At 38.7% G+C, this 16,793-nt stretch overlaps 1 protein-coding gene across 1 annotated transcript in view; it reads left to right on the top strand.

The window, feature by feature from the left end:
• diaph1 (diaphanous related formin 1) overlaps positions 1 to 16,793 on the top strand; it is a 53,847-nt gene that overhangs the window by 28,355 nt on the left and 8,699 nt on the right. The window contains exons 3-14 of the mRNA XM_086314711.1: positions 5,881 to 5,907; positions 6,846 to 7,007; positions 7,575 to 7,676; positions 8,405 to 8,535; positions 9,851 to 9,928; positions 10,014 to 10,077; positions 10,822 to 10,961; positions 11,268 to 11,373; positions 11,537 to 11,647; positions 11,890 to 12,008; positions 13,701 to 13,817; positions 15,881 to 15,996. Of these exons, the coding sequence (XP_086170837.1) occupies positions 5,881 to 5,907; positions 6,846 to 7,007; positions 7,575 to 7,676; positions 8,405 to 8,535; positions 9,851 to 9,928; positions 10,014 to 10,077; positions 10,822 to 10,961; positions 11,268 to 11,373; positions 11,537 to 11,647; positions 11,890 to 12,008; positions 13,701 to 13,817; positions 15,881 to 15,996 (1,273 nt within the window). The remainder of the gene's footprint in view (positions 1 to 5,880; positions 5,908 to 6,845; positions 7,008 to 7,574; positions 7,677 to 8,404; positions 8,536 to 9,850; positions 9,929 to 10,013; positions 10,078 to 10,821; positions 10,962 to 11,267; positions 11,374 to 11,536; positions 11,648 to 11,889; positions 12,009 to 13,700; positions 13,818 to 15,880; positions 15,997 to 16,793) is intronic.

The following is a 16,793-nucleotide window of genomic DNA, read 5'->3' as shown; positions in this document are numbered from 1 at the left end:
CTATTGATTTAAACATATTTAATTGCAAAAGCCTTCCCCCCCCAGTGCTTCAACGCTTCCAGAATACTGCACCAACTAGTGGCTATAATTCTAGTTTGATAAGAAAATGTAACGTGCCTCACAGATTCTAATCAGTTTGCCTGAGTTCAGTTTGATCCATGCTGGCATCACGCCTACATGCGTAGATGTTGAATTAAAAATAACTTGCTGTTCAACTGATTTATTTAAATGAAACTAACTTACACAATTCACATATACACAGAGAATTCATACCCTGCATTTTTGCACACTTTGTGTGCTACTAGATGGATGCCATTCCTGAGTAAAAGTGGAATGATGTTTAATAGGTAAATTGTATGTAAAGTACAACATGAGCATGACACAGTTTCATCTTAGAGTAGAACTTGTCAGATGGTCAGATTGAAGGTACTGCTGGTCTTTCAATTGCCACTTGGTTATCAAGACTATGGAAAATGTCTTGAACTCTGTAAACAACATGCTGAGCTTATGGCCTCAGTCACTGAGCCAATGAGCATGTGGTTTCACAGTCAGACTGACCCCTCCATGTCACATTCATTTTCAAAAACATTTTTTTTGCAATTGACATGGCTGCAGCAAAAATCTTGTAGCTTCAGGATGGGACTTTAGAAACCAGTATGTGACGGCATGGTTGTTGCATCCTTCTCATATACATGCCTATGTTCAGAATTGATAATTGATTAAGCCCAGTAAAGTTTTGATACAAATCTTCATAATGACCTGAATGGCATTCACCTTTGAGTGCAACTGATTCAAAGTACCTAGCTATGAGAAAATTGGTTTTGCTTCAGGACAAGTATCTGTTCTTGAACGGACCTGTCAAAGCTCACACTCAAAGAACTTCTTTTGAGAGACTTGAAAGAGGGCAAGTCCAAGACCCTAAAATAACTTGATAAATGGTAAATGGCCTGAATTTGTATAGCGCTTTACTCAGTCGCTAAGGACCCCAAAGCGCTTTACACTACATTCAGTCATTCACCCATTCACACACATATTCACACACTGGCAATGGCAAGCTACATCGTAGCCACAGCTGCCCTGGGGCGCACTGACAGAGGCGAGGCTGCCGAACACTGGCGCCACCGGGCCCTCTGACCACCACCAGTAGGCAAACATGGGGTTAGTATCTTGCCCAAGGATACTTGGCATGCAGCCAGGAGGTAGCCTGGGATCGAACCACCGACCTTCTGATTTGTGGCTGACCTGCTCTGCCACCTGAGCTATAGCCTGTATACAGTAATCTTAAGGTTAAGATTACTGTATTTTTTTTTTTTTTTCCAGTGACACGAGTACAATACAGGGTATTCTCATGCCCATATCACATTAGCAAAACCTATCAAAAAAATCTACTTTTTTCCATATCATCTTGATCTTTCAGTTAACCTACTGTCTTAATTCAGAGTGGCCATCTGACACTACTGTTCACTTATCAGTAAAAGTGTCTAGTCTGCTTTCCTTCATTCTGCATTTGCTTGGTTTTTGTTCTTCATCTGATCTACATAATCTTTCTCACCTCTCTCAGTGTCTCCTTAAATGTGCATGGGCAGGTACACACATACACAGAAATGGCAACAGTGTGTGACTGGCTCATTATTTTGCTTTCATAAGCAAAATGCATCTGCTGATTTGATTCTCTCCAGCTGCCTGGTCTCTGAGACAGACACGCAGAAAAAGCTGTATGCCTTTATTTTTGCCACTGCCTTTAGGACTCTATAATATGCGCCCTTTACTATGTATATACTGTAAGCAGTTGTGTTGGCATTTTGTAAAGGGCATTTCATTGAGGGATCACAGAGTGTCTGTTCTGGACTTAAAATTGCAAATCAGCAATCAGTGCAGCACTCTTGACGTCTTGCGTTTGTAAATCTCTCCTCACTTATAACTGTTGAGTTTTCATTTTTGATTGCGCATGTAATCAGAAATGTAGACACCCATACACTAAGTTTTTCAAGTTTTTCCCTCTTTCAGCCTACTCCATATAATTTATAGTTATTTATGATCACACTAGTCGCCATTTAATCAGCTGAATTTGAGAAAATTTGCTGTTTTTGCTGCAGATTTTTGATGGGAGTTAACAACACTGGGGGAATTGCACATGGTAGTTCGCTGGCAACTGTCATCACTGTTGATTAAACATAACTCACAGGATGGGTTGAATAAAGTGTCTTGAACAAAAGGACTTAAATGCCATGCTTTCTTTCATATTTTTTTTCCAAAGCATGTGTCCATATTATGACAGTTTACAAAAACTTGCTTAGGGATGTGTTTGCAGCTTAATGCTTTACCCAGACTACAAAAAGAGGAAACCCAAAATGTACTACTTCATCTACACTGAACAAAAATATAAACGCAACACTTTTGTTTTTGCTCCCATTCCCCATGGGATGGACGTAGAGACCTAAAATTCATTCCAGATACACAATATAACCATCCCTCCCAAACAGTGGTCACAAATCAGTCCAAATGTGTGGTAGTGGGCACATCTGCTATATTGAGATAATCCATCCCACCTCACAGGTGTGCCACATCAGGATGCTGATCTGACATCATGAGTAGTGCACAGGTGTACCTCAGACTGCCCACAACAAAAGGCCACCCTGGAATGTGCAGTTTTGTGTCACAGCAAAATGCCACAGATGCCAAGCAATGAGGGAGCGTGCAATTGGCATGCTGACAGCAGGAATGTCAACCAGATCTGTCGCCCGTGCATTGAATGTTCATTTCTCAACCATGAGCCGTCTCCACAGGCGTTTCAGAGAATATGGCAGCACATCCAACCGGCCTCACAACCGCAGACCTCGTGTAACCACACCAGCCCAGGACCTCCACATCCAGCAGGTTCACCTCCAAGATCGTCTGAGACCAGCCACCCAGACAGCTGCTGGAACAATTGGTTTGCACAACCAAACAATTTCTGCACAAACTGTCAGAAACCGTCTCAGGGACGCTCAACTGCATGCCCGTCGTCCTCATTGGGGTCTTGACCTGACTCCAGCTCGTCGCCGTAACAGACTTGTGTGGGCAAATGCTCACATTCGATGGCGTCTGGCACGTTGGGGAGGTGTGCGCTTCACGGATGAATCATGGTTCACATTGTTCAGGGCAGATGGCAGCTGAGAATGTCCCAGTTCTTGCATGGCCAGCATACTCACTGGACATGTCACCCATTGAGCATGTTCGGGATGTGCTTGACCGGCGTATACGACAGCGTGTGCCAGTTCCCACGAATATCCAACAACCTCGCACAGCCATTGAAGTGGAGTGGACCAACATTCCACAGGCCACAATTGACAATCTGATAGACTCCATGCGACGATGTGTTGCACTGCATGAGGCAAATGGTGGTCACACCAGATACTGACCGGTTCTGGGTCCCCAGACCCCCAATAGCGCAAAAAACTGCACATTCCAGGGTGGCCTTTTGTTGTGGGCAGTCTGAGGCACACCTGTGCACTACTCATGATGTCAGATCAGCATCCTGATGTGGCACACCTGTGAGGTGGGATGGATTATCTCAATATAGCAGATGTGCCCACTACCACACATTTGGACTGATTTGTGACCACTGTTTGGGAGGGATGGTTATATTGTGTATCTGGAATGAATTTTAGGTCTCTACATCCATCCCATGGAGAATGGGAGCAAAAACAATAGTGTTGCGTTTATATTTTTGTTCAGTGTAATATGCTCACTGTAGGATGGTAAGATGAATCAGCTCATTTAACTAGCAGCCTGTGCTTAGGGGAGGTCTTTAAATTATAATTAAGCAGTTTCATTGAGTTTGCTTTTTGATTTACATTAGAGGAAAAAAACTTTAGTGCCCTGTGAGAGGGAGTTCTCATTACAAATTTTTCTGTTAATTCTTGATAATCTAATAATTTTTTTGTATGTTGCAAATTTGTAGAAAATGTCTGTCACAGTTTCCAACCAGATGCCTTGCTTTGGTTGTTTTGTCTGGGCAGCAGGGTAAACCCACAGGTATTACAGTAACAATGCAATAAAATAGCACAAAGTTGGTATATTAATATTTCCGTCATTTGGGTTGTTGATTTAAAATTTTGTTCATCATCAGCAAACACTTCAGTCAGTGTTACTGTCTTAGTGATTATGTGTTTTTCTTTAATTGAATTGCCTTTTCTGTTGATTAATTTGGTGTTATGTTAAGGATTAGTGAGGCACTAGTGGGGCTGTGTAAATAATTGAATCGTTTGCTCTATAATACGTCATGACTCAGATCCACTATTACTCGTAGTATGTCTTTGTCACTTAACACTTGCCTTGCTTATTAAAAGGCGTCCTATTGCTGTGACGTAGTGTGTGATGTTACTGTTACTCATTCATTAAACAGTTTAGTGTTTCCAACTTAGTGATGCTTTTGTTTATTTTGGTCCAGCCCACCTCTTCATGACTCTTCTGGCTCAAAAAAATGTAGTTTGTTGTGTCTGTCATTGCATATTTTCCTAACTGTACATGTGGTTTGTAAAGCGGACCTTACAGTTTGTCAAATTGAAGCTTGGTTTTTGTGTCTCCCTCCCACATGTATCTCTGTTGCTTTCTTCCTGACTACTGTTCAGTTTCCCATGCAATTACCCAGAATCCACTGTGCCTCCTGTCAGCTGTAAATTTCCGTTTTGTGGGCGGAATACTGTAGCACCACAACATTTGTTTGTATGTGTACGAGCTTTCTTTTATGGCATCTTCATGGTGTGTGCCTGTGTGCGTGAGCTGAGGGTCTGTTATTTAATGGCAGCTGTGAAAACGGAAGCATTTTTTTCTTAACTGTCTTCCCCATAATCAATGTGCCTTCTTATTTGTCCTGCTTTGCTCTTTGTTTGTGCGTCTTAAACGAATTCATAAAGGTTAAGCTTTTCTGTGTTGGTCATTGTGACTCCTTTAGCTCAGAACAAAACTGAATGATAAGTAGGATCAGTCGGGCATAAGTAAGCGTTTATGTGTTGTAGGTTAGCAACATAACAATTGGAAGTCCATAATGCTTTTTGTAATTTGTAAAAGAACAAAAAAACCCAACATATTAAATCAGAAATTTGATATTAAGAGCTGAATATTGAAATTGTGTTACTTTGATGCTTTCCAGAATGTCATCAGTATTAATCTTCTTTATGCCTTTTTAGTGTTTGATATTTGATTTATTTTACTGATGTCAATTCAGTTTTACTCATACATAGCTCTTGTCAGGGCTATATAGTCCACTTATTTTGATTTCCTACAGAAACATTAATGGTTATAGCCTGACCTCTAGTGGCAGAGACATGATGATACTTTTCCCTTTCTTTCTAAAATACAAATGTGCTACTTTTTCCTATGTATGGCTTCATCGACTGCGCACGCACACACACACACGCACGCACGCACGCACGCACACACACACACACACACACACACACACACACACACACACACACACACACACACACACACACACACACACACACACACACACACACGCACGCACGCTTCACCTTTGTTGATGATTGACTGCCTATCACCTGCATGTTTCTAAATGTCCTCCTTACCTTAGCTTAGACTGTCTTTAATTTAGATGCATTGGTCTTTGAGTAGATGCGAAAAGAGCTAATGATTAAGATTTTCTTTCTTTTTTTTTTTTTTTTCTTTTTTTTTTTTCCTGGGTTTTTCTTAATTGCTTGTGAATTCTGTAGATGATTTCCTGGAGCTGCTTCTTCCCATCATTGATTTCTATCTAATGGGTTCTTTATTTTTTTTTCCCTCCCTCCTCTTTTTCATTTCTTTTACCTGCCATCTGGTTGGTTTTTCTTCCCCCCTTTTTTGCCATTTTTCTCCCCCTCATTCATTCTTCTACAGACACTCAAACGGCTGATTCCTGATGAGGTAGGTTTATTACAGCTTGTCACTGTCAAACGTGTGCTTGACTTGTGTGTCAGATAAAACTGTTATGCTTTTAATGTCACCTCACTGTCTGTCACAAGCCTAACCCACCATAACACACTTGTTTGGTATCTGTGTCTTGTCCTGTGCTATACTGAAGTTAAATGTGCATTTTCTCAAGATGCGCATTGACAACATGAAATGCTTGGCACATAAACTAGTGATGCCTTCATGTGCCCGCAGCTAGGATGCCAGATTTTTCTTTGAGTCACTATGTAGGGTCACTGTATTATGTGCCAAGCTGACATGCATGATGAAGCTCATGTTCTTTGCTTTTTTTTTTTTTTTTTTTTCATGTATTAAATAACACTCTGTGCTAATACTGAATGTTTACCACTCAAAGTCATTAAAGCCAGAAAGTGAGATATACCAGACTCCTGGAAAATTTGAGTATGCTCTGTTTACAGCATACTTTGTGCGGCAAAACCACTTTTGAGCTCAAGTTTTAAAAAGGTTTCTGCTCTTGTAAAGAATTTCCCTTTTCAGACATGGAATACGTAAGATAGTTGGTGATGTGAGTTAAAGTTAACATTAAGGCTAAGTAAGATTGCCTTCAAGTTATGTGTCCCTTGCATTCACAATTTGTTTTAGTATTTTTACTTTATTTTTGCATCTTGTGCGGCTGGCTGATATTGCACAGTGTCAAGGTTGTGTTTAGATTGAGACAAAGTAAAATTACTGCCTGGTCTTTGGAAAATGGTACATGTCTGAAAGGGGCAATGTAATATCAAAGTTAGGGAGAAATGTCCCTTGAGTTTTTAACACTACATATGGTTTGATATCTAACATTAACATAAGAACAGTGGTTACTCTCTGTAGTTTTCTTCTCTTACCACTTTTCTCTCTGTCATGTTCCTCTGTTATGTTGTTTGCTAATCCAGTTGGAGCGTTTCACCAGCATGAGGAAAAAGGAGAAGGAGAAGCCTGGACCACCGCCAGGTCACCGACACTCTTCAGCTGCCAGCTATGAGATCAGTGCTCAGAGTGGCATGATGAATGATCATTCTGATGAATATGTCCTGGAACTGTTTGAACAGATGCTGGTGAGAAAGACAGTAAAAGAGTCTATACACACTTTTGTGTATAAATGATTTGGCTTTTGAGGTGTCATATAATATTCGTTACCTTGCCTGTGCAGCTACAGAAACTTGGCATATTCCAATCAAAAGTACTGAATTTCTCACAGTTTAAACACCCTTAATGTGGAGTTACCCTTAAGCCTTAAATTTCCTTTGCTGTAATGTCAGAAGAACTGTGAAGTTGCATAAAAGTTTATTCTGTCTTGCTGCAAGTAGGATTTGACAGACATGTAAAAAAACAAATAACTGATCTCCTGGGACAAGCAAATGGCACCGATTGAAATCCTGAAAGGAAAAAGTTTTTAAATAGTTACATCCAGTAATTCTTTTAACAAGTAAGAAATTCTGTCTTACAGCTGACTCTGAATAGATGGTTATTTCCCCTAATGTAATTAATCAAATATATGGATTATATTTCTGCATTTTATTTTTTTATTGCTTGAGTACACAAATTGATTTTTATGCTAAATCTCTCAATGTTTATTTCTGTTCCATTTGATTATTTTTCTTTACTCCTGTCTTTTACTCTAGGTGGATATGAACCTCAATGAGGAAAAGCAGCAGCCTCTGAGACAGAAAGACATTTTGATCAAACGAGAGATGGTCTCCCAGTACCTCCACACATCTAAAGCTGTCAGTACCTCAAATATCTTAAAAAAAATATAGCAAGTACAGGGTGCTAGAGCGAATGTGCTGGCGGTTTAAAGCAAGTCCTTATTTTTTTTTTTTTTCTCTTCGGCTAGAATGAATACATTTTCCAAAGCATTTTGGACATTAGTCATTAATAAATAGTAAATTAATAACTAATCTAATATGTATTTACTGTTTACATACATTAAATTGATGGATGGTTATAGTTATGTTGCTGTTGTTGTTTAAACAAACTCAAACTCTGAAAAAATGAGTGAACCTCCATTGACCTTTAGCTGCTGTGTCACATTTACAACAAGAGTAAACAACTTCCAGAAAATGTATCTGGAAGTATGTAGTGGATTTATGAAAACCCAGACCTTTAGAAATGATTTAATAGTCTTTTCTTCCTTTTAAATCCTGGCAATTCCAAAGGGTTCACAAACTCAAAGTGCTCAAAGGCCCTACATAATCATACACAGATGCCTGCTAATACAGTTCATTTAACTGTAAAATAAGCCTATTAGGAGAAAAACCCTACACACAGTACCCTTTAATCCCACATATCAAAATTTCAAATTACTCTTGACTTTTGCCCTTGATGCTCTACTGTTGTGCTTTCATGTAGAAATAATAGCAATTATATCATGTAACAAGAAATATGTAAATGCAGAACACTAAGTGATTTTGTGTTTACGTGCCTGCTGTGTTTGTTTGTGTTTGTCGATTAGGGTCAGAGCCAGAAGGAGAGTTCCAAGTCGGCCATGATGTACATCCAGGAGTTAAAGGCAGACTATCGAGATTCACAGCTGCTGAGCTGTCTTGAATCTCTAAGAGTTTCACTCAATAACAACCCTGTTAGGTAATATGCACGCACACACACACATTTCTGTTGCTCTGTGCTTCAGGTTAAAATAAATTATACTAACTACAATAATATAGCAAGGCTCAGTATAGAATCAGTGTAAGTTTACAGTGATATAATAAGAACTTTGTGGGTTGTGTCAGCACCACTGTCAGCTATGCGTACTCAAGCGATAACAAAATTACCACCATGCTTGCAAGGTAGTTGATGCTTGGTTGATTTTTGCTTTAGTAGTCCATAAAACTTTGTTTTGTAACGCTACACTTTTTCATGTTTTTGTGAACTCCAACTTTAGCTTTTAGAATTTGAAGCTCACTAAGGTTTAAATCTTGCAGTAAATCTTCTGGAGTTATCCTTAAGAAGTCTTATTCTGTGTTATTGACAAGCAAACATGTATGCCTACATCCAGAAGAGCATTTTTTCACTCGCTGTGCAAGCATAAACATTATTTCTTCACCTCACAAGCAATTTTCTGCTATCTAAAACATTTGTGTGCATTTCAATTTCCCAGTCTATCTATCTCTTGCTATTTTGGAAGCCACACAGCTGTGGGAAAGCAAATACTTGGGTTAATTAAATTTTTTTTTTTTTACCTTGCATTGTCAAATCTTTAGTCTTTGTACTGACGCACAATTTCACCTGAATCTAAATGTCAACCTTTAGTTAACTCTTAGCTATGGCCAGCTCCTTTTTCCATGGCCATTGAATCAAATTGTTACTTAAGAAACATTTTGTAGCATCTCTATAGAGTTTATACTTGGCAATTTGGGGATTTGGTGTAAAGTATCAATATCACACTCAAACTCATATTAATTTTCACATAAATCTACTCAAATTACATCTGAGACTTTGCACTGGGTTTATTGATGCCTGTGGGTTAGCAAGGGGTTTTAAAGGATCTTTACATTCGATTGAAACTCATTCACCATTGAGAAAAATCATCTATAGTTTAGGTTACAAACAACTACCAATTCATCCAAGACTGGCTGCTCCAGAAATCCATTCAAACAGCAGTGTTTTTTGCTGGGGAGCTTCTATATACACACACGCACGTGCGTGCGCGCTCTCTCTTACTGAAGCACCTATAAAGTTTTAGAAATGAAACCCCAGGCCTTTTGTAATATATGCTATCAATATATGCTGTCGGCTAGGATTTAAAGTGTACTGGACAGTGTACTGTGCTTTTTAGGGGGAAAAGCTCATATTCACTATGCACATAGATTTACCCTCTGGATTTGTTCTAACCATGAATTCATGCATGCTGTGACAGACAATTGTTCTTAATGTATGGGAAAATATCTTTCACTTTCAGTTGGGTACAGAACTTTGGAGATGAAGGGTTGGCTCTGCTTCTGAATCTGCTGAGAAAACTCCAGGAAGAGGAATGCACGTAAGTTACTTAAATCAAAAAAACAACAACAACTGTATATTCTAGCAGTGTGTTTGAAATGTCTTTCTGGTCTTTCACCAACCAGGCCAATTGGAACGAAATGCCAACATGAGATAATTCGTTGTCTTAAAGCCTTTATGAACAACAAGGTAGGAAAACTTCTTACATCTAAATCCCTAATCCTTTGTTTCATATCAGAATTAATATAACTATAGAATAATTAATGGCCCATTTTCTTTTGTCATTGTAGCAGAGGGCACTCTAAATTCAATACAGTGAAGGTTGTTTACTAATGTATGTAATCCTAGGAAAAAAGAAATTTTATAGAAACTTCTCCAGATTCTGGAATATATTTTATATTTATCCACCTGCTAATAATACAAAGGTAAAGTCAAAACCAATTCTGGAGAAAACATAACATGTCAAATGGATATATATATTTTTAAAATTTGGCTTAATTTGGTCAAACTAATTGGCGTTGTCTGGCTGAGGATCGATGAAGGTTTATTGAAGATTACTCAATAATAGAACAAAGCATAATTTAGTTATAAATATGACATTATTGGTCTAAAATAATGTTTGAATGTATTAAAGGGTACCGACATAATAAATGTCATTGCCTGTGTGGTTGCTGTCCCTAATAACAGCCTGTAGTAATAATATCCAGATGGATAGCAATTCAGTAACTTGTATTATTTTTGCATGGCTTTCAAAGTGCCAGCTTTTGTCAAATTGTTCCACCCCTTTTGTCAAAGCAAGACGTTGGTATACAATTTCCATAGTTGTTGCAGTCGAGTACATTTCATCTGGACTAAATTCTGATATGAAGACTATAATCTGAAAAATGGAAGTCTTTACCTCAGTCTACTTTCTCTCTTTCCTTTTCTGCTTAGCATGGTCTGAAATCCATGTTGGAGTCACCTGAGGGAATTCCTCTGCTAACCAGAGCCATCAACCCAAAAGTGCCTCATATGATGGTGGACGCTGTCAAGCTTCTTTCTGCCATCTCCATTTTGGAGCGTCCTGAAAACCTGTAAGTATTAGTGAAATGTAGATGCTGTTTCAAAAAAGTGGAATGCACAAAGATAATGGACTGTTCTAGTTTGGATATTAGACTTGTATTAGACCAACTGACAGTGATGAACTGCTCTGCTGACATCAGTACTTGCTTATCATCATATTTCTCTTCATCTGTTTCAATGAAATGACATTCTCAGTCCCCATTCTTTTCTTTTAAGGATAAATGTTGTATTCATGTATTGATTTAAAATGTACCATGTAGTGAAGCTTTATAATGATAACGTATATCATTGTTTGTTTTTTTTGGTTTGTTTTGCAGTCACGAGCGTGTTTTAGAGGCCATTACAGAGGAGGCAGAGAAACAGGACACTGAAAGGTTTCAGCCACTTCTTACTGGAATGAGGAGCTCCAGCATTGCACTTAAGGTACATATTCAAATGCGTACCCATATTTCACCACTTATAGGTTCTCACATGGGCTTTTGTTTGGCAAATGACCCAGCCCGGGTGTCTTTGATCGACAGCACTTTTAAGCGGGTTATGCTGTATAAATACTCTATAAAACTGACTTGTGATGTGTTTTTGGCAGAGTGGCTGCATGCAGTTAATAAACGCCTTGATCAGCCGTGCAGAAGAACTGGACTTCAGAATCCATATTCGCTCTGAACTGCTAAGACTGGGTCTTAGAGATCAGCTGAAGGTACAGAAAACCCACTTGATTTCTTTCAACGGTGACTTTGCAATAACATACATTTTCACAGCTTTAATGTTTGTGTCTCCCTATATTGATGCCTCTGTCTCCCTGATGGGCTAACACACACATGCTGTAAAAACTTTTCCTACAAGCATTCAAACTAAAAATGTTTGACTGTCACTTTCCTCCTGCTATTCTCCATCATGATTTTTCATCTCTCCGCCTGCATCCTATTCCTTTCCCCGCAGGAGGTGCGAAAGATAGAAAATGAAGAGCTGAAGGTGCAACTCACAGTGTTTGATGAGCAGGCTGAAGATGATTCTGAGGACCTCAAAGCACGTCTGGATGACATCCGAATGGAAATGGAATATCCTTCCAATGGGCAAAATTGTTCCTTTGTGCAGCTGTCATGTTTGCTTTTTGTCCTTCAAAACAAAGAGGATCAGCATGATAAAATCTGGGTCTCCTTGTAATTTTCAAGTTTAGTGTTTTATTAGTTTCATTGGAAAGTGAAAACCTTCACCTGCTTTCATTTTCTTAATTACATCCAGTCCACCAGTATATGTGTAAGCAATTGTATTTTTAAATTTTTTAAAAATTGTATTTTATGCTTTTCTTTATTCAAGAAATTCCTCTATTTGTCCTCACTAGGGCAGTTTGTAGGCACATCTAATTTTAAGGGGAAAAAAGGCAATCCTGCCATCCTACCAACCTTGCTCTGTTGCTACTCTTTCTTTATAAATGACTAGGCACTTAGTTGGCTGCCTGAAAGGTACACCACAACAAGAAGTTGATTACCTATTCATTTCTATTAATGTTTCTGAACTTGATTGTTAATGCATGAGCAGTAACATTAACCATGTGGGAACATTAGACCTAAGGATTTAGTGCTTGAAAATCTGCATTTTATTTTTTTCAATTTTGGTATAATCTGAATGAACCACATTCTAAAAACACAGGATGTTTATCATCTACCTCTCACAGTGCTTCCTCTTTTCCTTTCTAAGGAGGGTAGCGTCCAGGGTGGATAGTTTGAAAAGAATTCAACCTCACACTTTACAAAGTACACTGTACTTCTCCCTGCTGCTCTTGACATGCCGTTCTGAATTTCAACACCAGATGTCTCCCAGGGGTTACCATCGCAGTGCATACAGAATGTTCTAATGAAGGAAGTGTGCTGGGCTAAGTGTATGAATTAAACACAGGAATATTACAGTACAGACATTTGAAAACGTGAACAAATAAGTCAGAGAACTTAAATGGGTGTTAAAATTGAATCCTATCCTATACACTAGTGTTATTAAGATTAGGGTGCTTTAGAAATGTCAGTTTCTGTTTTTGAAGGGGGGAAAATATCTTAAATAACATTAAATTGATCAGAAATGTTGGTACTGACAGTTAATGGAATCATTAAATGAATCGCGTATGAATTTTAATGGAATGGCTACGTAGGTGTACAGAGACCCATTTTCAGCATCCTTAACTGCTGTATTCCAATGGCACATTGTGTTCCCTAATGCAGGTTTATTAGAAAATTGCTTCTAATTGTCCATAAGAAAAAAAACCCATTTGCAATTATGTTGGTGCAGCTGAAAACTGTTGTGCTGATTAAAGAATAAAAAAATGTCTAATTGAGTGTCTGCAGCGACAGCCTTTGTAGGTTTGATTATAGTCTCAAAAAGGCCAAAAAATGATTAGTAACACAATGTGCTTTTGGAATACAGCTGAAAATAGTGCTCTGTACGCAGATGTAGATATTCCATTTAAAATGATAAGTGATTAATGATTCGTTTCATTATTCATTGTTATTTACAGCATTTCTGATCAATTTGTTTTTAATTAAAATAACAAATGTGCTTTTCTTTCAAGGACATTTCTGTGTGCCTGAATGTTTTGCCTCAATAGCCTGGTGGGGGAAAAAAAAATGCAGCTGATGTTGGTGCAGAACAGTGCACAGTTGTTGACTGTCATCTCTTTAGATGTTGTGTATGTGACTCTCATATTTGTGTTAAATTCTTCTATTGATCGTGTCTGTTGGGCCTTAACGCTTTTGCTTCAATGATGTGAGGGACATATTTGAAATCTTGGTCAACACTGTGAAGGACTCAAAGGCCGAGGGCCACTTCCTGTCCCTGATGCAGCATCTACTACTGATCCGTAATGATTACTTGGCCAGGTAGCACACACTCATATATACACTCACACATTCTCTTGCCCAAATTTGCACAAATTATGCTGTTGTTTTCTGGCACTTGCCTATTGATGTTCTTTTGTTATGAAAATAACTTGGCATTATGTTTAATGAAATATAAAACAAGCCCCCCCCCCCCCCAAAGAATGACTGAGAAATTGAATTTCTTAGTTTATTTTCACTCCCAACAAAGTCCATGGACTTTTTACCCAACATATAGGAAGCTATATAACACGTCTCAAAGTTAATAAATCAGTTTTCCCAGGTGGACAGTGAAAAGCTGCGAGCAAGAGAAACAAAGCTTCCAAAATGCCAGGAAAACAAAGAGCGAGAGGAGCTTTCATTTCTGCTTTTCTCTCCTTTCACGAACGTCTTCCTCCCTTCTGCACCTTCCTCCGTTTCATGTTTGTTTTCTAGACCCCTCTTCTAAAACATGAAAATTAATACAAATGCAAAGAGGAAGTCCAATTTCATTTTAATAGAAATAAGCACCATCAACTCTTATCACAAGAAATATGCTAATGCCTCTGTGTGTTTTCCAAAGCTCTTGGAGTTTTAGCTAAAGAAACTGAATAATTAAATGACAAGACTGGAGTAGAATATTGTTAAAGACAAGTCAGGAGTTGTGCTACATTGTGTATGTCCATCTTAACACTTGGAACAAATGTGCAGAGATGTACCTATTTGAGTTGAGGTGGTGGTGTTTGTCTTGTGTTTTCCTTGATGCTATCAGATAGGCAGGAAATTGTAGTTTATTTTTAACACAGTTTGGGGGATACGTTGCAAAGATGGAAAAGGTAGGCCGGTCCAAACAAATAGTCCCAGCTGGAGTCTTTTCAGCTCCCCCACCATCTCTTCCATCCTACGTTTCTTTCCTATTCAGCTTTTTCCGTCCAGGTGATCTAGAGAAACACAATAGAGGTGGTCTCTAATGGACTCCGCAGAGAGACAGGAAGTGAGGGTGGGAGGGAGAGCTGTAGAGTGCCTGAAAATACAACTTGGTAATTATAGAGACGAAAAGAGGAGGAAGGTGGAGGTTCAGACAATAATCAAGAAGAAATTGAGAATTGAGGTAAAAGGCTGCATAGAGAACCTGCTGCTTTGACAAACCACCAAGAATTTAAAATGGGCAGTTTCAAATGTAGCTAATTACACTCATAGTACTGAGAATACTGTGTATGCAGACTGTAGGGCTTAATATTTATTATTAGTTTATGCTCATTTGATTGTGATTTACCCAAATATAGGTTTGGAACAACCAAAACTGCCTTGTCGGATTAAACCCAATGTCTAAATGTAATAAATTTGACCTCATGAAGAATGACAGAATTCAGATTTATCCAAATACAAATTTATTTCTTTTTGCTTAAACGCTTTTAAGAAATGACACTAGATGTCTCTCTTGCTCCACGGATAAATCTGAGCTTTAAGAAAAAAATTTTTTTAAGAAAAGGAGTGGAATAAGTGTTAGACAAAGGCAGAGTGACTAAGAGAGAGACCAGTGAGGGAAGGAGACAGAATAAATAAAGTATTGAGTTTTGACTCTGGCAGCATCTAATGGGGTCAGAGGATAAGACATGGGCTGCTGGGCATAAACCAGCACACTCTTACGAAAACATTTGAACACAATCAATCTTTGTGACAAGAAACTCAAACTGTCATCCTCACACAGACAGCCAATCTCAGTTGCTAAGACAAAGTGACAAAGGATGTGTGTGCACACATTTGTCTGCACAGATGAACTTATTTGTTCTTTGTCAGTCCAGTCCTAAAACAAATATGTGCCAGATTTCTTATAGAGCAGTTGGTTTGAGACTGGTATCATTAACCACATACATTTGTTGAAACTTATGAAATATGTGTATTCTGAGTGACAGTTTTGTTTTTTCCAAGTATCACACATGAGTTCTGATTTTCCCTGTCCTCTCATCAAATGTTATCCTCATATGGCTCTTTATTTCTTTCTTTCTTTCTTTCTCTCTCTCCCCCCCCCCCCCCCCCCCCCTAATCCATTTGTCTGTAAACCCATCTCTCCCTGTTTCCTGCAGGCCTCAATACTACAAGTTGATGGATGAGTGTATCTCTCAGATCGTACTGCACAGGAATGGAACAGACCCTGACTTCAAGTGCCGTAACCTCAGCTTCAACATCGAAGGCTTGATAGGTGGGTTGTTAAACAGAAACATACATGTTCATGCCCCCAGTGCCACAGTTGCTGTGTTGGTATCAATGGCAGTATACTTCAACCATTCATTTAGCACAAGTCTCAGAAACACCACAGGGTGGCGCCAAAGAGTGAGTGTGCATTAGTTTGGGGTAAATTGTGTTAGAGGTTTTAGCACAATTTTTCAAGTGACTTTTTTCACTCAGTTGTTCTAAAGTTTGAATTTGCTTACATGGTAACTTTTAGGTTTGATAGGTGTGGTTTTAAATGTATTAATACCATACATTTAACAAAAAACATTAAAATGCAGTAAAAAGTAAATTGGTGTTTGAAATGGGTATGAATTTCAGTTTAGTTCTTTTGGAAAGTTAAGTGGTGAGCACTAGTATGTGTGCACTTGGATTTGCTGACTTGAGAGGTGGTTGTAAACAATGACTTTAGTAACCTAAACCACAACAAAATAAAGGTGTGGGCCATGTCTCAGGAGTTCAGTGCTCTTTATGGCAGGTTTCCTTTGCTCACCGCAGGAGGCTCTAATTGCACTGCTTCTAAATGTGTCCTGAGACACACACAGGCTGGCTGGCCTCCTTTAAGGCTGCCAGAGTTATTATTGGTGGAAAGCAGCCCAATTCTGCCCTGCATGCATTATTTAGTGTTTTTCTTTGAACTCTGAAATTCAGCACAGTTTGTTTTCCTACATTCTGTCTCCCTTAGTGCTCTCTATTCGAAGTTTGTCCCATTTAGCCTAGCCACCATTACACACTCACCCCCCTACCCCCCATTGCACAATAAACTCG

The sequence above is a fragment of the Aulonocara sp. 'chitande type north' Nkhata Bay genome, linkage group LG2 (assembly GCF_057382095.1).
Source record: "Aulonocara sp. 'chitande type north' Nkhata Bay isolate Kocher_YH1m ecotype deep benthic linkage group LG2, A_spYH_male_GT1.1, whole genome shotgun sequence".
Classification (NCBI taxonomy): Eukaryota; Metazoa; Chordata; class Actinopteri; order Cichliformes; family Cichlidae; genus Aulonocara; species Aulonocara sp. 'chitande type north' Nkhata Bay.
This window is presented reverse-complemented; position numbering and strand designations above follow the sequence as displayed.